Source organism: Chrysemys picta, chromosome 23 (assembly GCF_011386835.1).
Source record: "Chrysemys picta bellii isolate R12L10 chromosome 23, ASM1138683v2, whole genome shotgun sequence".
NCBI classification, from domain to species: domain Eukaryota; kingdom Metazoa; phylum Chordata; order Testudines; family Emydidae; genus Chrysemys; species Chrysemys picta.
In genome coordinates, this window is record NC_088813.1 from 5574320 (window position 1) to 5596254 (window position 21935).

Below are 21935 nucleotides of genomic sequence, written 5' to 3' on the forward strand. Positions count from 1 at the left end.
ATTATGCTAGCTGGAGACAGTTGTGGCAGTGAATGATAAACTAGAATCGATAAATATTTGCATGTAAATAAAGATTAAACAACTTGAATTTGAGATGTTAGAACTTCTGAATTTAAAAAAATCCAGCAAACCTTCCCACCCCCAGAAAAAGAGTATCTTTCTCTCTTGCCCCCCCCCCCCAACAACAACAACAACCACCAGCTCTGATCTTCTAAAATCTTTGCAACCTGGATTTAAAAAGTAGCTGCGGAGGATATTATGGACGATCCCTCTGGATTTAAGAGCATTCTGAATGCTCCAGAAGGAAATCCATCAAAAGCTATAGGTGAGGATTCCACCTTAAAATTACATGATCCGAGAAAGAAGAACCATGTTTGAGAGTCTCCCTTTTTCTGTCAAGATCATGCTTATTTATATTCCTCCTCCTGGTCCCCAGACATGAAAAGCTTGTGACCCAGGTGAAAAGACATTCCCCAGTGCCATTAAAAAGGATCACCTTGGAAAAAACAATCTTCTCTTCTGCTTAGCAAGGTCCTGACCGTGCAGTATGAGCCACAGGTCAGATAGTAGGTTAAGGCCTTAGTTTGCAGTACTGTTGGCTCAAGACCGTGGAAGAAGGAATGATAAAAGACCCATGTTACTAAGGCCTCTGAAGGCTTGACTTGGAACTGCTGATATCCCTTGCATGTGATATGAAAAATCTCAAAGATGAATTACTGGAAGTGAGGACATACATGGATTTATTTTAGTGCATCACTTGGTTAAGATGTTTGTCTTTAGTGAAGAGCACAGACACTTTGAGGATATATACGGAGACCAAGGAAACACCTGTGCTACACCTCTATTTGATATCTGATCATATTAGTCAGTTGACTAAAAATCTAAGAACATTCCTGTATATGTTCATGTTACAAACTCTTAATTTGGTGCTGAACAATATTTTTGAGGAAATAGGTTGTCAGAGGTTGGTGGTTTTCATCCTAACCCTCCAAATGGTGGTTTTCTTGTTTGTTTTTTTCCCAAGTGCTAAGATCTCTATAAATAACAGTTCGTACTCTTACAACATCTTATGTGAGTAAGGATGTTTGCAGGAGTTTCACAGTGCGCTGTTCAGGCATTGAGCTAGTCCACATATTGAAGTGTGAGGTTTGGGAGAGGGGGTCACTTCAATTTGCTCTCTCTAGTCAAAGCAAAGACTAATATTTGATATCACTGCTCCTGTTTACCTAGTTAGATCTGGACACAAGATTCCCTCTCCTATGTTTGTGCTTCCTTTCCTCATCCACTGGCTTTGGTGCAGCAGTTTCCTAGCTCAGTTCTTAGAAGTACACCTCTAACCGATATAACACAACCTGATATAACACAAATTCGGATATAACGCGGTAAAGCAGCACTTGGGGGAGGAGAGGGGGGAGGGCTGTGCGCTCCGGCGGATCAAATCAAGTTTGAAATAATGTAGGTTTACCTATAACACGGTAAGATTTTTTGGCTCCCGAGGACAGCGTTATATCGGGGTAGAGGTGTATTTCAATACCCCTGATGAAGCTAGTGCACATCCTCCGCTCCTTGAGTCAGCCTTGTTGGGTCAGTTGAGATCAACGCAGGGCTGCACGCACTGACTTTATAGACAGATGTGCTTTTAATATAAAGACTTTAGAGCTATGCAGCAAACTGCACGTCTCTCTTTCTTAGACACTGCACTAGCTTGATGCTGTTAGTTTGCGTTGTGTTTCCGTTGAATGTGAAGGAGAGAAAACTGACAAAATATCTAAACAAATAATAGTAAAAAAAGAAAAAGTAATGCTTGGGATCTGTGTGAGGAAAAGAAGGAACGTTCAGATTGTAATTTCCTGACTTTTGAATGTCGTCTGCAGGAAATGCAAACAAGTGTTAATGAGCTCGCACACTGAGACTGGCAAATTCACAGAGAGAGGATGAGTAAGAGAGAGCCCCTTTTTCCTCTGTTGGGAAAGAAGGCATTGAATGCCTCTTCTCCTTCCTGCCTCTATTCCTGTTCCCCTCTATATGGATTTTGTAGCAATCTACATCAGCACCTTGTGTTAATTCATTTGAGGAGTTTTCTGAACCCTGTATACAAACCAAGACATTGTAATGAGATTACGAGAGTTTAATGTCTTGTCATAATTTTTCAAACAACAAAACCTGACAATACATAGTTTTTTAATTCATAAAATGCATTGCTGATTCATTGGGGTAGAGGTGCAGGATATTTTAAAAACACACTGCTCTTCTCTATTGTAACCTTCCCCATCTTCAAAACCCACCTACTGCAACCAATGGCACTCCTCCTCATACCACCCTCCCATGAACAAAATTATCGTCCTTAACACTTTCCCTTCGGTCACATACCTGTGGAAAGAATGAGCCCTGCACACTGTCCGAAAGCTAGAGATTTGGGTTCTTTGGTTAGTGGGAGTGATCATCATTGTGGAGAGCCATCTTCTGAGAGCACAGTGGAAACCCACTCCCCTCCCCCCCACCACACATACACACACACACACACACACACACACACACACACACACACACACTTAGGTACCATGATGCTGGGCACCTTGAAAATAAGAAGTGTGGCTAGTTTGTAAAGTGTGTTGTGCTCCCCTCACTAAAGTGCTATGTAGATTGCAGCCTCTTCAGGGCAGGTGATCTCTTACTAGGTTTGTAAAATAGTAAATTTGCAATGCTATGTATGAGTTTTTATCAACGATAAAGATACGATAAAAAGATGGAGTATCTATTTGTGGGATTTTCCATGGAGTTCTCGCACTGCTGCTATAGTCTCTCAAATGGCATCACCATCTTGTGTCACAGTATGAGCCTACTTGCTTAATATCTAAATCAGCCAGTTACTTAATTGGTCCAGTTTATAATCGCGAATCAAAGGGAATCCTTATGTCACCATGCCCCTTAAGTGTGGAATTATACTTCATTTTAGCGTTTTTAAATGCTCCATGTTGCCATTTTAAAAACTAAGTTAAAAGAAATGCATTTGCCCCTTAACAGTGCCCAACTATCAGTGTTCGCCTAATTGTGCAATGACCTTTGATTCTCTGAAAGAATAAATAGGAGTATAAGTTGTGTTTTTCAGCAAGTTGGTTGGCTCCCATGCTTGACTCAGGCCTGTTTTAATTTAAATCTTTAAATATTTTCAGTTCACAGATTTGCTTCTTACCTGCTGAACTTTCCTACTTCAGGATTGATCAGAAATGGATGATTTTCCTTTAAGAGAATTCATTATCACAATTGAAAGCATGAAAAAATTCTTATGGTCGAAGCCTATTCCTTAATTTTACACCTTGCTAATTTCTGGGTTTGTTTGCAAGCCATTTTTAAGTTTGGGTACAGCAGCTCTTGATAGCTTGGAGGCTGGACGATTTGTTTAACATCATCCATCAGACTGTTAAATGCTGTGTTCTAATGGTTTTACACATGTTGAACAAAACCAGATACTCTAATCTCCATGTGAAGGCAGGACTGTTCTTCAGTGTTCTGATGTTTTGGTGTGCTCTACTAATACTAGGCAACTTTGTGCAGATAACACTACAAAGGCAGAGATAAGGTTGTTCAAGTGATAGTCAGTGAAAATGTTTGTATCAGAATTTTGTACAGGCCTAGCTTGTGGCTCACTTCAAAACTATATGGAAAAAAAAAACACTTTAGGATGGAAGCTCTTCAAGAAAAGGTGGATTGATTTTAAACCATCGATTTTAAGCAACTTTTCTGTTTGTACTTCAGTTATTTTCTAAACAAAATGCATTCTCATTTGTAGATATAACCATTAAAACATGTTGATTTACAACTAAATAGTACCTTTACACTAGATTCGGTATATCTCTTTACTGCCTAGGAGGATGCACACTAAGTATATATGTTTATTTTAAGCACATATATAGCTTAATATTTTTAGACTCTTTCTAACTGTGCTTCTTTCGTATGTTAGAAAATTGTGAATGAATATTCACAGTTTGAGAATTGAGCTCAGATAGGGAGAAGCTATACATGAGCATGAGATCACCCAGGTGGGCTCAGTGGACCTTAATGAGGTACATGATGGTGTCTCCTGGAGTCAAAGGCCAGATCCCAAGTCCGTGATGATACTCTTGGCCCCCTCCCCCCCCCACCTCCCCCAGGCTCAAGCCCTTAATACAGTATATGACCTATTGTGCCCTATTTATAAAACTTGACCTCAAAAATTGTCCCCGTCCCCCCCCGATTCTTTTTCTGTTTCTTGAAAAACAGTCTATAATTAAATTTTTGATACAGGCTCATGGATTCAGCATATTTATTTTTTATTTAAATGTTTTAAGAGATTATAATTTTAGGCCTTAACAGATTTTGTATTAAATTCAGATGTCATTCTAAAAAGGCTTATTTTTGAAAAGAAAAAATGTATTCTAATTTAAATGGTAAAAATGAAATTAAATCATGAGATTAAACTAGCTAGGGACATAAAAGGTGAAAAGAAAACATTTTACAAATAAATTAGAAGCAAGAGGAAGATCAAGGACAGGGTAGGCCCATTACCCAGTGTGTCAACAATGTAATACTGTTGCCCTCCCCCCCCCCCCCCCCCCCCCCCCCCCCCCCACACACACACACACACACACACACACACACACACACACACAAAGGCGAACATAATTCTGGGCTATATTAGAGGAGTGTTGTAAGCAAGACACGAGAAGTAATTCTTCCGTGCTGCTCAGCACTGATAGGGCCTCAACTGAAGTTTTGCATGCAGTTCTGGGAACCACACGTCGGGAAGGATGTGGACAAATTGGAGAAAGTTCAGAGAAGAGCAACGAAAATTATTAAAGAGCTACAAAATATACCTAGGAGGAAAGATTGAAAAAAATGTGTTTGTTTAGATTGGAGAAGAGATGGCCGAGTGTGGACATAAACTTCAATCAAGTACATAAAAGGTTGTTATAAAGAGGAGGGCGATAAATTGTTCTCCTTATCCACTAAAGACAGGACAGGAAGTAATGGGCTTAAATTGCAGCAAGAGAGATTTAGTTTAGACATTAGGAAAAACTTGCCCAGGGCAGTTGTAGAGTCTCTGTTGCTGGAGATTTTTAAGAACAGGCTTGACAAATACCTCTTAGGAATGGTTCCCAACCCTTGTATTTCTGAAGCTCCCCCCAAGATGGTATTAAAAACTCTAGGGCCCACCTGTGCCACAACAACTGTTTTTCAGCCACACCACGGTTTCAGACCCGCCGCCACGGGCTCGAGCTTCGGCTTTCTGCCCTGGGACCTAGCCAGTCTGATGCCTGCCCTGAGTGGTGGCTTCCTTGAAACCTGCTCGCAATCCCCAAGGGGCAGCGGACCTCTGCTTGAGAACAGCTGGTCTAGATACCTTCGTTTTGCCTCAGAGCAGGGAACTGGACTAGATGACTTATCAAAGTCCTTTCCAGACCTACATTTCTATGATTCTGTGACTAAAGATCGCTTGCTGCGGTGTTTCGGAATGTGATGCTTAGGACTCCCTAGGGGTATTCCCATACTCCTAACCTTGAACTGGACAGGCATGCCAACGTGTTTATATGCAATTGTATTTATATGAAAAATTAAACTCCTAATGATTCATAGTGTAAAAATTTCCCCCTCTGCTTGTTTCATTGCATGGTTTTGCTGTAGTTGGGATTTGTAAGTTGTTTGCAAAATATATTAAATTTGATTTAAAAAAAAAAAAGACTAGAGGTTTACATTAATCCACAGCATTAAAAAGATCAGTTGAAAGATCAAATTATCAAACATTTAAAATTAAGAATCTAATTTTTGATCCTAAATCTAATTTATATTCCATTAGAAAGACAAAATGACACTGACCTCTTAAATTGGAAAAAGGCTGAACCTGGTCATTTACAATACTTATCTCTGGGGGGGGGGAGGGGGGGAGAAATCAGGCTACAGTCCCATTTGTTCTGGAGGATGAGAACGTTTTTAGGAGTATTGGTATTTAAAGTGACCTGAAAAATTGCTCCAACAATTATCTGGCAATTTTCTTAAACACAAGGTGCTTCTCTGACTCTTAAGTCAGTATTTTAAACTTCTTATTTTTTAAAGCAGATTTTGCTGAAGGTGTAAATAGAGAATTTGCTGAACCAAACACTACATTTTATGTAACCTCCATGGTGAAAAAATCTGGCAATTGGAAGCTCCTGAAGGGTGTTCAGTTTCATTGTAAACCAACGAAGAGTATTTTATTGAAAGCGCATAACCTGGTGATTCTCCTTTGTCTCCTTAGTTCATGCGTGTGCACGTGCACGCTCTGCCTCCTTTCACTTCCTTTGGCCTAATAAGGGATGTGGTTTATTCAGAACACTGCATCATATTACATTTACAGGTATCATCCTATTAAATGAGTGGCTCATTGCAGCTGAATTTTCATTTGGCAGCTCTGTTTCACTTCATCTGAGAAATTCCGATTCTCAGAGTGGTCTTTTTCTGGCCTGGAAATTCTTATGAGTTGAGATGGTGGTGGAAGCGGAAGGAGAGAGACAGCCGATAAATTCCTTCAGCTTTGTGGCTAGCAGATACTTAATGAATATTTTAACACTCAACACTAGTGGAAGGCTTGGAAAATCTTGCCCTGTTTGTAAATGCTTCACCTCCCTAACATTATCTTTAGCTGTGCTGGAATGACTACTGCTTGTGCACAGAGAAGTTGGTGAAGCAGCTGCCAGTTGTGCTCTGTTAATCTCCCCCCCCCCCCCTTCTTGTTTCTGTGCCTGTTGCCTAATTATGTTTAGATTGTGAACTCTTGGGGCTGGGGACTTGTGTATTTTTTTTTAAACATGTGTACGGTACGTATCATTATAGGGGATCTGTGTTAGGTGCCTCAGGGCATTACCGCAATACAAATAATATTCCAGAGATTAGAGAATTACTTTTAGTATATTACAAACCCCTTGAGACATTTAGTTCCCAGTAAGAGAGCCATTCAGTCTCGATAAAAACATTTTAAAAATGGATAAAGAACTGTTTTGCTTCTAGGTTGCTGGTTGGTATGCTATAGTGATCAAAAGTTGCTACCATCCTGCTTCTTGTGGTCTGTCTGAAATGACTTAGGCTCAGTCCAGTTCCAGAGGACAAATGATCCATTTAACAAAAGCCACCTCCATAAATGACCCGGTTGCTTGACTCTCTTAGCAGAAAGATGACTGCTTGCATGGGCCATGGAGATTGAACTGTCTTCTCCTCCCTAGAGTTGATCTCTCCGGATTAGTTTTGGAGCATGTTGGAGGGCAGTATGGGGTATGCTCATACTTTTGCTTCTTGTTCCTCATCTGTAGTGTAATAAATAAGACTAGTCTTTAAGGTTGTCAATCCAGCACCTTTATGAGACCTAGATTCACCCACAAACTTGTGGTTTTTTTTTTTTTTTTTTTTTAAGTTTGATATTGTCCCCCTACTGCTTTTCTTGGATAGACATTTCCCTTGCTGCTTACTAACTGTAATAGCCACTGGTTGTATTAGGGGTTAAGCCAGAGTATAAAGGACCAGAAATGGAAAACTAGGATATTTTCTTTCCGTGGAGCTAAGGGTCCAAACAGAGTAAGGTGTGTCTGCCCTCTACAGTTGCATTGTATTTAAAGGAAGGAGATGAAAAAGGGGGCTAGTGCCACCAAATAGAATCCTAATTTAGAGATCATTAAATTTTTGGGAAGGGGGAATGCCTTGCATTTGAAAATGGACGAGAGTAAATTGGAAGATTCAGAGGAGATTATTAAATGGGGAAATGGTCTTGGCCAGATAATGGCATGCAAGATTTAAACCCTATTGAAGTGAGTGGGGTGTCATTCATTGAACTGATGGAGAATTCAATTAAAAGTATGCTTCTTGAGAACTGGGACTTTCAAACTTCTGGTGCAGAAAGCTAATATCCGATAGTGTTATACCATCGTGGTTTTGAATCTAGGAAAGGAAATCCTCCTCAGCTTGTGCTAAAAGGAGCCTTTCAGAGTCTGACTTCATAGTACGTACAGTCCTACAAAGCATTTCAAATGTATCTTTATTTCGCTATTGATAGAGATAGATAACCTGTTTTAAAAAGTAGTGCAGATACTGCAGGGTTTTTAATATCTAATAATGACTGAAGTGGTAAGTGTTTCAAGAACTGTGGGATATACTCTCTTATGCTTACACGTGGAAAGGTGTGTGCATGCTTATCTTGTTCTTACAAATTCAGAAGCATGACTTCATACATAGCTGTATTTGTTTGTGGCAAGACAGTGTGAAAAAGGAAGGCTTTGACTGCCTGAGGAGGTAGTGGGCTGGGGCGGAACTTACCGAAGTGCGTGCCTTCAGTAAAAAAGGAAATGCAATACTATTGAGTAGTGTCAGCTTCCTAGATTTATCTATGTTTATATCCCGTTCAGGTGCCATTCTGATGCATGGCCTTTCATTACCCAAGAGAGAGAAATTGAGGTTTTGTCTGGGTTCCTGTGTGGTAGACTAATCTTCCTGTAGGAGGGCTGGGACCCAGAGAACTGCATGCCATCTGGCATTGCCACCAATTGGTGCACATCATCCTAGAACTTGACACTTCATATTTTGGACCTTGAGGCTCCTTGCAAGTTAGTTCATGACCATTACTGGCCATGATCTCTTTTTTTTATATCCTCTGATTTGCATGTGTGATCTATTTCATGTATTTTCCACCTCCAGCATCATAGGGCTTTCGTTTCCTCCCCTCTCCGCACCACCTCTTTGGAGCATTTGTTCAATGGTAGTGGTAGGTGGGAAGTGAATCATGTACAATAATTCCTGCTGCCCCCTTAGTTTTCCCCATTGAAGTCTATAGATTGAGACTTGTGGTTATAGACATCAGTGCTGCTAATTTTCTGTGTGTTCATTAGTTTATTTAAATTTGTTCTGTGCTTGCTACTTGTGCAGTCTTTCCCCTAGTAAAAGGTTCAGTTTTGGTCAGCGCCCTTCCATCTGTTCTGTTCTCTTACTTTAAGAAATTATTCTTTTGTGGTTGCAGATCCTGTAATGGTCTCTTTCATTCAGTTGCTTCTCAGTGTAGCTTCTAGAATAGGCTTGCCATGGCACCAAGACAGTGGTATTGTTTGGTGTTAGATATTGCACAGCATCATTGATTATGTATCTGAATATAACCTACCTTTTGTAACTTTTTTAAGTGGTGCAGTAGAGGGAATTCTGCTTTTCATAGGTGAGGTAGCAGTTTTATTATAGGTTTCAGAGTAGCAGCCGTGTTAGTCTGTATCCACAAAAAGAACAGGAGTAATTGTGGCACCTTAGAGACTAACAAATTTATTAGAGCATAAGCTTTCATGGACTTATGTTTTGCTGTCCTTTGCGCAACCTATTACTCTTGATATCCAAATCCATGTACCTTAGAATCCTAGAATATCAGAGTTGGAAGGGACCTCAGGAGGTCATCTAGTCCAACCCCCTGCTCAAAGCAGGACCAATCTCCAGATCCCTAAATGGCCCCCTCAAGGATTGAACTCTCAACCCTGGGTTTAGTAGGCCAATGCTCAAACCACTGAGCTATCCCTCCCCTTCAGGTATCCTTTGTTGCAGAGAGGTTGTTTTACAATGTGTATCTGAATCAGACAAAACTTCAGGTTAAAAATACACAACTTTTGTTTAGTATGTATCTGCTTCCTCCTCCTCCCCCCCAACATAGATTTAAAAGCTGCTTATGCATATTTAAGCCTGCTTCATCAAATGTATCTCTTCGTCTTGGAGTGAATATTGGCTCTATTATCCTGTAACACCCTGAGTTAACACACGCCGACTGCTAAATTATATAGACTTGAGCTGCTCAGCATTTCTAATATATATAGGACGCGTTGACTAGTCTTGCTAAGATTTTGATTCATACTGTGCGGTAATCTAAATGAGAGTGTTTGTTAATCTTCCAGCTCCTTCCATTCTGTCCAGAATTCAGCAGATAGGCTTATTTGTTGTCCTCCTTGCTATGAATGTGCTACTCTTTCTCTCTCTGAATTACACCACTCCCATTGAAACCGAGTATTTAATGTAAAGATTGTACTGTTACAGTCTAAGGCACTTAAGCAGCACTTGAAATTCCTCTTGCCATATGTAGTTGCCATAAGGCAGATGTTTGCTGTATGAACTGCTATTTAAAAAAAGCATCTGTTATGCCAGGTATATGTTTGTGAAGTTTGTCCTTTTTGCTGTCACTCCACTTTCCTGGAATTGATTTAAACTGAGTGTGGTTTTCTGTCCTGCCGCCCCTGAATGAAAAGAAAAGTTAAGCACTTTTTCAGAATAACATAAACTGTGCAGAAGCAATGGCTTAGAACTGTTCACTCTCATTACTATTTACAAATATTCTCCAAAGCATTAAGTACCCTTAGCTGTACCCATGGAATGCACTGGGAGTTGAGGGTGCTGGGCACCTTATGGGATCAGACCCACAATATTTGCATTTGAGAGATGAAAATTCCCAGTCCCCTGCATTGGAGTGAAGATTCTACAGGTAACTATATACAATTCAGATGCAATTCTGATTCATTAAAACAGGCTCTTCTGATGAGAACGTATCTTTCCTACTAACATTTGTTAGAAATGGCTCTCATGCATAGAAATTTGTGGATGCGTGTGTGTGTGTGTGTGTGTGTGTGTGTGTGTGTGTGTGTGTGTGGCATAAAGAGCTGATGCATATAGGATCTCTCCTGTTTTTCTGAGTTACTTTATGCTTCCACAGGCTGTCACAATCGCTTCATCACTTTCTCCTTGGGAAAGCACAAGCACTCTGATTGTAAAGTGTCTATCAGCTTGTTTTAACATGACTGATTTTTTGTTCCACAAGGAAAATCTTTATTGTTTACACTTGCACTTTTATGCTAACATAAAACATGTTTGTTCCTTTTTATTTGCAGCAGCTGTTGCCAGGTAAAAAGTTTTGGGAAACTGATGATTCAAGCAAAGATGGACCAAAAGGGATATTTCTGGGAGATCAGTGGAGAGACAGTGCTTGGGGAACATCAGGTAACTTCCTTAGCAAGCTGGCTAATTCTGAATTTCACAGCTACCAAATATGTCAAAAACCTGGTTGTTTCTGATTATAGCTATTCATACCAGTCCTGTGTAAAACTGGAGTTAACAAAAAGCCGAAAAAATCACCAAAGGATCAGTAGAAATAGAAAGGTTTTAAATAATTCTGATTGTAAGAAAAATCCACATTCTGTTTCAGTTTTCACCAAACGGTGGGTCCCAATTCACCAATATGTTGCAGGAATGTTTTATATCTGTCATCAGGGCCAGATTAACCCATCAGTTCTGCACTCTGGACGTTACAGCCTAGTCCATGGGATCACACAGCCACTCAGGTTTGGCCCTTCTGATGTGATGGAGGGGTGGCCGGGCCAAACCTGAATGACACTGTGACCTTGTGCGCCAGGTTGCAATGCCCGGAGCAGGGAGTTGAGCTGAGCCCTGTGGGCCAGAAGCCACCACGGTGGAGTGAGTGTGAGTTGGGCTTGCTCTCCACCTCACCTGACTCTCCTCCTCCTCCCTCTCCTCCCACCCCGCTACAGGGTATTCCCTCTGCACTGGGTCAGGATTAGGATTACAATGCATACATGTAATGGTGGGTCTCAAACTCCCCCCTCCCCCCAAAAAAAGACAGTACAGTTGGTGCGTTGCCTTAGTAAAAAGTTTGGCAACTCCTGTTCTATTCCATATTGTGGGAAGCATTCTTAAACCATTGCTTACCGCTTTGGTTGTGTGCACCATGTGATAGTTTAAAAGAAAACTTTAGCAATCGTCACTCAGATATTTAGTCTACTAAATCATACGTGTTGTGTACATGTATAATATAGGTGGAACAGTTGCAATTATTATGGCTGCCTAACAATCAATTATAAATTCTTTATTTTTGTTTGTCTGTAACTTTTAATGAACTTTAATGGTTTGGGCTGAAAGTTTCCATGCCACAAGCTCTAGGATAAAGTTTTCGAAAGTGCCTAAGGCCAGGTCTACACTACAGGGTTAGGTCGATATAAGGCAGCTTATGTCAACCTCTAATTCTGTAAGCGTCAACACTACAGCATTGCTCCCACCGATGTAAGTCCCCCCATTACACCACACTGACCTAATAACTCCACCTGCAGGAGAGGCGTAGCACTCTAGGTTGATGTAGTTAGACTGATGCAGTGTCTGTATATAGACACTGTTACTTACATCGCCTGTCAGCTCTGCGCCCTTCCAGCTGGGAGCTCTGCACTGAGCTGAGAGCCTGGGCACTCAGCCCCCAACACTGCCCCTCTTAAGTTGGTGCAAGCGCTCCTGGTGAGGATATGCACCACTGGCAGAAGGAGGGCTGTGTGGACATGAAAAAAGGCAGTAATTACTGCGGTGGCCGTAAGTCAACCTAACATAGGTCGACTTAATTGTGTAGTGTAGACAAGGTCACTTTTGAAAATAAGGATGTAGGCTGCAATATCCTATCGACTTTTAATGAAACTTAGGCTCTGAAGTAATTTAAGCATTTGTGCAGATGTTACCCCTAGTCTTGCCTCTTTCATTGGCTAGTGTTAATCTTCCTGTCTACGCCTCAGTCATTCTGTATTCATACCCCTACCTAGGAGGCAGGCAAGTAGTAGTTGTCCTTTTCCCTCTCCCTTGTAGAGATGAGATAACTGAGGGTCTGAGAGGTTGCGCATAGTCATTTCTGGCAGAGCTGGGTCTAGAACCTGGGAGGGAATTAATCAGTTGGGGGGCGGGGAGTATGACATCATGTAATTAGGCTGTATCAATTCATGCACACACAGAGGCAAAATTAAGACTGTATGGACCAATTTAGTTCTGGCATTTCTAACTTGAGTGCTGGACTTTGCAGCCTTAACCATCTTTCATTTGAATATCTTTTTTATAGATATATGAAAAAGATATTGGGAAAAGAGTTTTTAGAAATGTTACCTTTTCAGCCTCTGTCAGTGTTTGGGGCTGTCAAGTAGTGCAAGGCACTAAGCACCCCTAAATCCTTTAGAAGCCAATGGTGGTTGAAGGTCCTGAGTACTTTCAGGATCAGGTCCTTGAGGAGTAGATGTTTTTCTGTGATTATTTCCTAGCCATGGCCTCATTTAATGCAGTTTAAGACAGTTTGCCCTCTGCATGAGAATTTAGAAAATTTAAGGCTTTCTGTAAAAAAAAAAAAAAAAACAAAAAAAAACTGCTCTTTGTCAAAGATGTTTTCAGTAGTCACTGTTAAGAAAGCCAGTCTCTTCCACCCTTCTGGACATCACCTAACTCTCAAAACGGCAGCTGCTTTGTTTGTAAATTAGCTTAATTATAAAGACACTCTACAAAGCTTTTCTAGTGACTTACTCATCTTTGTAATTGGATTGGAAGCCCCTTTGGGCGGGGTGTTTCTGTTCTGTGTTTGTACAGTGCCTATCACAATGGGGCCATGGTCTGTGACTAGGGCCACTACATGGTAAGGTAATACTACTACTAATGAATCTTAAATGTACGTGTGTGGGTTTGTTGTAGATCATTCTGTTTCCCAACCAATAATGGTTCAGAGAAGACCTGGTCAAGGCTTTCATGTGAATAGTGATGTCAACTCGGTGCTGTCGCCACGGTCAGAGAGCGGAGGACTTGGAGTTAGCATGGTAGAATATGTGTTGAGCTCATCTCCTGGGGATTCCTGTCTCAGAAAAGGAGGATTTGTAAGTGTGCCTAATTCTGAAATTTGGGTTTCTGTGATTTTTTCCCCCCTCCATTTGTTGCTGTTTTTTACTTCCTTCCTAAAGACTGATATTCTACCTCTTGTGGGTGTTATGGTTGTATCTACCACCATGTCAAAAAGGGTAAGCCACCAGCTTAGTTGTTGTTCATGCTTAAGTGATGGGATAAAGGAGAAGGAAATACAGCTGGAGTGAGGTGGCCAGCAGTCTCTGATCCTGTTGGTGAACACACCTGCCATCTTGAGACACTAGACTGCTGGCTGGAAATATGATGTGCAAAAATTCTTGGCTAAATGCTGGTGTTCTTGAATACTCTTTAAAGCATGCTTTGCTATGAGTTTGTTCTCAGTTTTCAAAAGTGTTGCAAAAATCACTGCACATTAACAAATGGCACATTACATAGTGGGAATTTACTCAAGGACTGTTCTCTTTTCTATGACCAGTGTGCTGCTCCTCACTATGTGCTTCTGGCAAAGAAGGTAGCAGAGCTCATACTACCTGTTAACTAGCCCCCCTCTCGCTCGTATGGAGGGAGACGGGTATAATCAAGTCCCATCGCACTGCAGTAGGAAGAAATATTACACCCTCAAACTGCCAAGAGGGGATCGCTCTAAAACTCCCAGACATCTACTAGCTGGGTTGATATAGGAGGGGTATGGTGGAGCATAGATGCCTCATCTGTCATATCGGGTGTTGTACTCACTCCTTCTACTAGTTGTTCTGAGTTTCCCATCAGAACATAACTTCTGCACCCTTCTGGAGTACCTCATTCCTTAGAATCAGGACTGGAAGGGACCTTCAGAGGTCTTCTAGTCCAGTCCTCTGCACTCACAACAGGACTAAGTATTAGCTAGACCATGCCTGGCAGGTGTTCGGAGGTTTTTGAAAGCAGCTTAGACAATGATGGAGATTCCACATCCTCTCTAGGCAGTTTATTCCAGTGCTTAACCATCCTGACAGGAAGATTTTCCTCCTGTCCAACCTAAACTTCCCTTGCTGCAAATAAAGCCTGTTGTTTCTTGTCCTATCCTCCGTGGTTAACTAGAACAATTTTTCTCCCTCCTTCTTGTAACAACCTTTTATGTACTTGAAAACTGTTACATGTCCCCCCTCACTCCTTCCCTTCTCCAGACTAAACAAACCCATTTTTTTCAAACTACCCTCATAGGTCATTTTTGTTGCTCTTTTCTGGACTTTCTCCAATTTGTCCCCATCTTTCCTGAAATATGGTGCCCAGAATGGGACACAAGACTCCAGTTGAGTCTGTATCAGCGTTGAGTGGAGCGGAAGAATTACTTCTACTGTCTTGCTTACAACACTCCTGCTAATACATCCCAGAATGATGTTCGCTTTTTTTGCACCAGTGTTGCACTGTTGACTCTCATTTAGCTTGTGATCCATTTTGATCCCCAGATCCCTTTCTGCAGTACTCCTTCCTAGACAGTTTTTTCCTATTTTGTATGTGTGCAACTGATTGTTCCTTCCTAAGCGGAGTACTTTATATTTCTTTATTGAAATTTATCCTATTTATTTCAGATCATTTCTCCAGTTTGTCCAGATAATTTTGAATTTTAATTCCTATCCTCCAAAGCACTTGCGACCCCCCCCGGCTTGGTATCATCCACAAACTTTATAAGTTTCTTCTTTGTCAGTACCTAATTAGTAGGTGCCTGGTAAATTTGTTGAGCCCTGGCAGTGAATAAGAAAGAAGTAGGGCTTGGATGCTGATAAGTGTTGAGAAATCTGAAAAATTTAAAGGAAGCAGGGAAACTGTTAACTATTTAACAATCTAATGTTGGAGAATAGTCTAAGTGGTGTTTTATGATGAAAACGGGTTTTTTTATACATGTCCTTATAATTCCAAATTCATAACTGCTACACCATAGTAAATTACATTCTGTCTTTAAAGGAAAACTGCCCCAATATGATTAAAAGATAAGGTGGCCAAGGTAATAAGAACGTAAGTGTGGCCACACTGGGTCAGACCAAAGGTTCATCTAGCCCAGTATCCTGTCTTCCGACAGTGGCCAAAGCCAGGTGCCCCAGAGGGAGTGAACCTAACAGATAAAGATCAAGTGATTCATCCCGTTGCACATTCCCAGCTTCTGGCAAACAGAGGCTAGAGACACCATCCCTACACATCCTGGTTAATAGCCATTGATGGATCTATCCTCCATGAACTTATCTAGTTCTTTTTTTAACCCTGTTTATAGTCTTGGCCTTCATAACATCCTCTGGCAAAGAGTTCCACAGACCGACTGTGCGTTGTGTGAAAAAATACTTCCTTTTGTTTGTTTTAAACCTGCTGCTTATTAATTTCATTTGCTAACCCCTTGTTCTTGTGTTATGAGAAGGAGTAAATAACTCTTCCTTATCTGCTTTCTCCACACTAGTCATGATTTTACGGACCTCAGTCATATAACCCCTTAGTCGTCTCTTTTCCAAGCTGAAAAGTCCCAGTCTTATTAATCTCTCCTCATATGGCAGCCGTTCCGTACCCCTCATCATTTTTGTTGCCCTTTTCTGAACCTTTTCCAATTCAAGATATCTTTTTTGAGATGCGGCAACCACATCTGCGCGCAGTATTCAAGATGTCGGTGTACCATGGATTTATATAGAGGCGATACGATTTTTTCTGTCTTATTATCTATCCCTTTCTTAAGGATTCCTAACATTCTGGTCACTTTTTTGACTACCACTGCACAGTGAGTGGATGTTTTCAGAGAACTATCCACAGTGACTCCAAGATCTCTTTCTTGAGTGGTAACAGCTACTTTAGACCCTCATCATTTTACATGTATAGTTGGGATTATGTTTTCCAATGTGCATTATTTTGCATTTATCAACACTGAATTTCATTTGCCATTTTGCTACCTCTTCACCCAGTTTTGGGAGATCCCTTTATAGCTCTTTGCATTCTGCCTGGGACTTAACTATTTTGAGTTATTTATATCATCTGCAAATTTTGCCACCTCACTGTTTACAGCTTTTTCTGCAATTTCACATTTGAGTTCCTTCAGAACTCTTGGTGAATACCATCTGGTCCTGGTGACTTATTACTGTTTAGTTTATCAATTTGTTTCAAATGTCCTCTAATGACACCTCAATCTGAGAAAGTTCCTCAGATTTGTCACCTAAAAAGAAGGGCTCAGGTTTGGGAATCTCCCTCACATCCTCAGCCGTGAAGACAGATGCAAATGTCCTTTACTGGACCAACTTCTGTTAGTGAGCACTTGTCTCTCTCGCCAACAGAAGTTGGTTCAATAAAGGATATTACTCACCCACCTTCTCTCTAATATCCCAGCACTGACCCTGCTACAACAACACTGCATATGCCAATAAGCTCAATGCACTATTATTAATGTGCAGAATAACGATCTATTATTGCCATATTTAAACTGTGAAATTAAGTTGAGAATGAGGTTCAGTCCTGAAACCAATAGGCTTGTTTGACGGTCCTGTTTGGGTGAGTAAAGGTTAGAGGATTGGGCCCAATTTATATCCATAACTGAACTGGCATTTTACTGGTGATGCTAATTAGTAAAAATGCTGTTTTACTAAATGGTGGCATCAGAAGAACTTTACTTTCTAAACACAAAATGTCTAGTTCAAATATGAAACAAAGTTCTCCCAATAGATAATCTGTAATAAGACAGAATGGAAACTTATTATAGTTTTCATAGGGTTCAGGCACTACTTGTGTCACGCATGAACTACTTTTCCCTCATTTGTAGTAGTAGACTGTCAATGAATGCAGCTTTCTTTAGTGGAAAATATTTTCTCTGTGTGCTGCTTGAAGACATCGCTCCCTTCCTCACACACAAATATGTGAAACTGAAGTATGGCCCATTGCAAACACACAAGCGTGAGACAGATTTCAGAGTGGTAGCCGTGTTAGTTTGTATCAGCAAAAACAATGAGGAATCCTTGTGGCACATTAGAGACTAACATTTATTTGGGCATAAGCTTTCGTGGACTAAAACCCACTTGCATCTGATGAAGTGAGTTTTAGCCCACAAAAGCTTATGCCCAAATAAATTTATAAGCATCAGAATAATTTTACTTATGTCAATAGTCCCATTGGGCAAAATTTTCAAAAGCATGCGTCCCATTTTTCAAAAGTGACTTTAGGTTCTTAAAAGCCTAAGTCTTATTGAAAGTCAGTGTGACTTAAACTGCTAAATGCCTAAAGTCACTTCTGAAAATAGAATGTGAAGGCTCTTGAAAATGTTACCCATTAAAGTAAATGTTTAAAGTGTTAACAAAATAGGGCACTGACTTACTACATAGAGGAAACTGTTAAATTGATTGTATATAATCTTATAAAATACACAAAGTAGACTTGGAAAGAAAAAAATACTCATTCCCTAACTGCTTGCAGTTATGATAATGTTAAATGTTACCTATTATTGTTACAAGTAAAAATGACTTTTTAAGATGACATGTCCCTTTAACTTTGTAATTTATTAAGGTAAAAATCCCCGGGGAGAAAAGTAAACTTGATCGCAAAATGAATACATTAAAATGTTATATTTTTTCCAGGGTCCAAGGGATGCAGAGAATGATGAAAATGATAAAGGTGATAAGAAAAATAAGGGCACATTTGATGGAGATAAATTAGGAGATCTAAAGGAGGAGGGAGATGTGATGGATAAGACCAATGGTTTGCCTGTACAAAATGGGATTGATGCAGATGTCAAAGATTTCAGGTATAAGCTTTGTTACCTGTGAATTAGTTTGTGTTGCATTTAATTTTGTTGGAAATCCTGCAAGAGCACTGTCTTTTGTTCTGTCTGTACAGCACCTAGCACAATGGAGTCCTGATCCAATAATAAGTCCTGTGGTGGCAATACCAAAAAGACTTGAGAGAGATGACAGGGCATCTTTTCATGTGCAGAGGGAATCATCACAGAAGTTAGAGATGGAGAACACCTATTAGTTTTAGTCTGTCCATTGACCTGTGCAGGGCTGGTTCCATACTATATATTTGTTTTTAAATATTTCATGCAACGGCATGAAAACGTCAGCTGCTTCCCTGGGGGAGACTGTCCCTCAATATTGTCCTTGCTTGTGGGCCATAGTCTAACTTTTTAAATATTATATTTGTAGTTATGAAATCAGAATCTCCTGGAATCAGGGCTGTTAAACTGTGTGCTTGCTGCTGGATTGTTGCTGTATAATCACCTACTTACTATGCCATGTTCTCTGTCAAAAACAATGGAAACTGCTATAGAATAAAATAAAAAATTAGATGCTGTGAGAAATGCATCCATTTTAACAATTGATCGTATCCCATTGGCCTTAAGAGTACTACGAACCATTCCACATTTCAATCCAGTCCTTGCATAATGCAATTTGAATATTATGAGAGGAGCTTTAGGAACGTTTTAAGGGGTGATATGTAGAGCAGCAGCATTAACTTGTTGGAATAATTACCTAGCAGCTCTGCAAAGAGGAGACACCTTTTGAAAAAATTCTAATTCTATCAGTTTATAGAACTGTTGTCATGATTGGCTTCTCCTGACCTAGAAACCAACCATAGGAAGAGAAATACTGACAGTTGACTTCCGAAGGGAGAACAACTGAAATTGTTTACGTTGGCACCAAAATACCCCCCCCCCCTTTTTTTTTTTTAAATGAAGTGTTCAGGAAGGAGGGTTCATTGACGTAAGTCAGGTGGTGGATTAGGGATCTCCTTTTCTTGGATTCCTTATAACTACAAATGCAAGTCACAAAGTGAGCAAAATGAGGAGAAGCTTATTTGTAGGTGTCACGGAGTTCCCGGGCGATGCTCTGGAACTGCTCCCCTCGAAGCCAGGCAGGACTCTGATGAAGTCTCCTCTCTGTGAGCAGACTGTCTTCAGGGCAAGCAGCTCACACGGCTTCACCTTCATGGGTCTGACCTTGGAGCATTCAGCACCCTCTGCCCCTCCGTGCGCTTCCCACAGCAAGTCCGTCCAGGCGGGGTCCTGGGGAAGCCAAAGGGTCCTTCACCCCCACTTCACAGTCAGACGTGACTCTTAGCCAGCCAGTAAAACAGAGGTTTATTAGATGACAGGAACACGGTCTAAAACGGAGCTTGTTGGTACAGAGAACAGGACCCCTCAGCCGGGTCCATTTTGGGGGGCAGGTAGCCAGACAACCAAGTCTGCCCCTCACTACACGTCCCCAGCCAGCCCCAAACTGACTCACCCTCCAGCCCCATCTCCTCTACTTTGTCCTTTTCCCGGTCCAGGAGGTCACCTGATTCCTTTGTTCTCCAACACCTTTAGCTATCACCTTGCAAGGGGGAAGGGCCCAGGCCATTAGTTGCCAGGAGACAGAGTGTCAGCCATTTATGCACACTGGCCCTTTGCTCGGCATAATCACACCCCCTTATCCCACCACCTAGAGACTTAAGAAATGCATAGGGGAAACTGAGGCACCCCTACAGTATTCAGAGGAAATATTAAGAATGTCCCACTTCATCACAGTAGGTCAAACATTTATGAATTATAAATTGAATATCAGCATCAGCATCTTAAAACAGGAGTGGAATTGCATACACATTTCACAGAAAGTTGCTTTTTATAAATGGGGCAGGAGAACACTTCAGATTATATCAGTGGGCCTTTCATGAACCCACTTCTCTACAGGTGTTAGCAAATGTGTCCACTGATTGGATCTGCCAGGAGACTATTCTAATAGTGTGGGGAATCTCCAATTCCTGTGTTAGCTCTCTGTCTTTGAGTGGTGATGTGTCATCACAGGAGAGCAGTCTTGTCCAAAAGATTTTCAACCAGTCTCAGCTCCTTTTGCTTTTTTTGCTACCCAGTGAATTATTACAAACCTTTTCCAAATCTGATTTGATCAGCATCCAGCTAGAGTAGTTACAGTTTGAGAGGCTCTGTAGAGCCTATCTCCAGTTCTCCTGGTTAGTATTTCAGTTCTGTGGTGTACACCACCTATTTATAAAATATCCTTGTGGTGTTAATAGCTCAGATGATCTAAAAACTGATAGTTGAGTGGGCCAGGGTCTGTGTATGCTTAGATGGCATAGCACATGAGGATTTATACCTCCAGGATTCTAGTTTGGTCTGGGGTTTGGCATGACTCTCAATCTGCTCTATTTTATGCACCCTGCAGCGTCTCTCTGTAGAGCTGTTTGGCAGCCCAGAATAGTCAGATTTCACAGTGCTCCTGCACAACCCTCAAAGAGCATGACAGGGCCATTTGGCCAGGCCTGCACTTGATGGTGTTCTGGTGGGCTGCTTATGTTGCTTTGGCACTCTAAAGGAACCACATTGGAGTCCAGAATCAAAGCCAACATTTGCTTTTGTTTTTCTCTCTATATGCAGTTGTCTTTTTGCATTACGCTGAAAATAGAATGGCCAGTTTCACTTCTTTGCAGAATTGTAATGCTTGTGTTTGAGATCCTAATCTGAAGGAAGATGTTTTTATTATTGTGGAGGGTGAGAGAAAAGGGCTTCCTGTAGAAATGATAGGAAATGGTAGACAAATGCCTGTAATATTATACAGGCTTTGAACAACCATTTTCTCTTTTTCACTTCCCCATTTCTAAATCTTGATTAAACTCAGTGTCAGGGTTAATTAAATTTACATTCTAAATTCTCATAATGTGGCAAATTAGTTGCTTGGTAAAGAGGTCTCCGGTTTTGTTTCCCAAATGTGGCCTATTTAAAGTGTCCTGGAGTTTAAATGTGGGGATGGTTTTTAAAATTTTTCTGTTACTGACAATTGTTTATGGGCTATATTTTGATGGCTGTGCAGTAAGTGCAATTAGCTAACAAATATCATTCATTCATAGAATCATAGAATCATAGAATATCAGAGTTGGAAGGGACCTCAAGAGGTCATCTAGTCCAACCCCCTGCTCAAAGCAGGACCAATTCCCAGCTAAATCATCCCAGCCAGGGCTTTGTCAAGCCGGGCCTTAAAAACCTCCAAGGAAGGAGACTCCACCACCTCCCTAGGTAACGCATTCCAGTGTTTCACCACCCTCCTAGTGAAATAGTTTTTCCTGATATCCAACCTGGACCTCCCCCACTGCAACTTGAGACCATTGCTCCTTGTTCTGTCATCTGCCACCACTGAGAACAGCCGAGCTCCATCCTCTTTGGAACCCCCCTTCAGGTAGTTGAAGGCTGCTATCAAATCCCCCCTCATTCTTCTCTTCTGGAGACTAAACAATCCCAGTTCTCTCAGCCTCTCCTCATAAGT

At 41.0% G+C, this 21935-nt stretch overlaps 1 protein-coding gene across 29 annotated transcripts in view; it reads left to right on the forward strand.

Moving 5' to 3' along the window:
- Nucleotides 1-21935, forward strand: part of PUM1 (pumilio RNA binding family member 1) — a 119412-nt gene that overhangs the window by 35266 nt on the left and 62211 nt on the right. For 17 of the 29 annotated variants that reach the window (XM_024105852.3, XM_008168915.4, XM_042845526.2 and 14 more), the window contains 3 exons: nucleotides 10905-11013; nucleotides 13519-13697; nucleotides 18258-18424. In XM_024105852.3, the coding sequence (XP_023961620.1) occupies nucleotides 10905-11013; nucleotides 13519-13697; nucleotides 18258-18424 (455 nt within the window). The remainder of the gene's footprint in view (nucleotides 1-10904; nucleotides 11014-13518; nucleotides 13698-18257; nucleotides 18425-21935) is intronic. The other 12 variants (XM_065576886.1, XM_008168916.4, XM_008168920.4 and 9 more) reach the window with 1 other exon arrangement.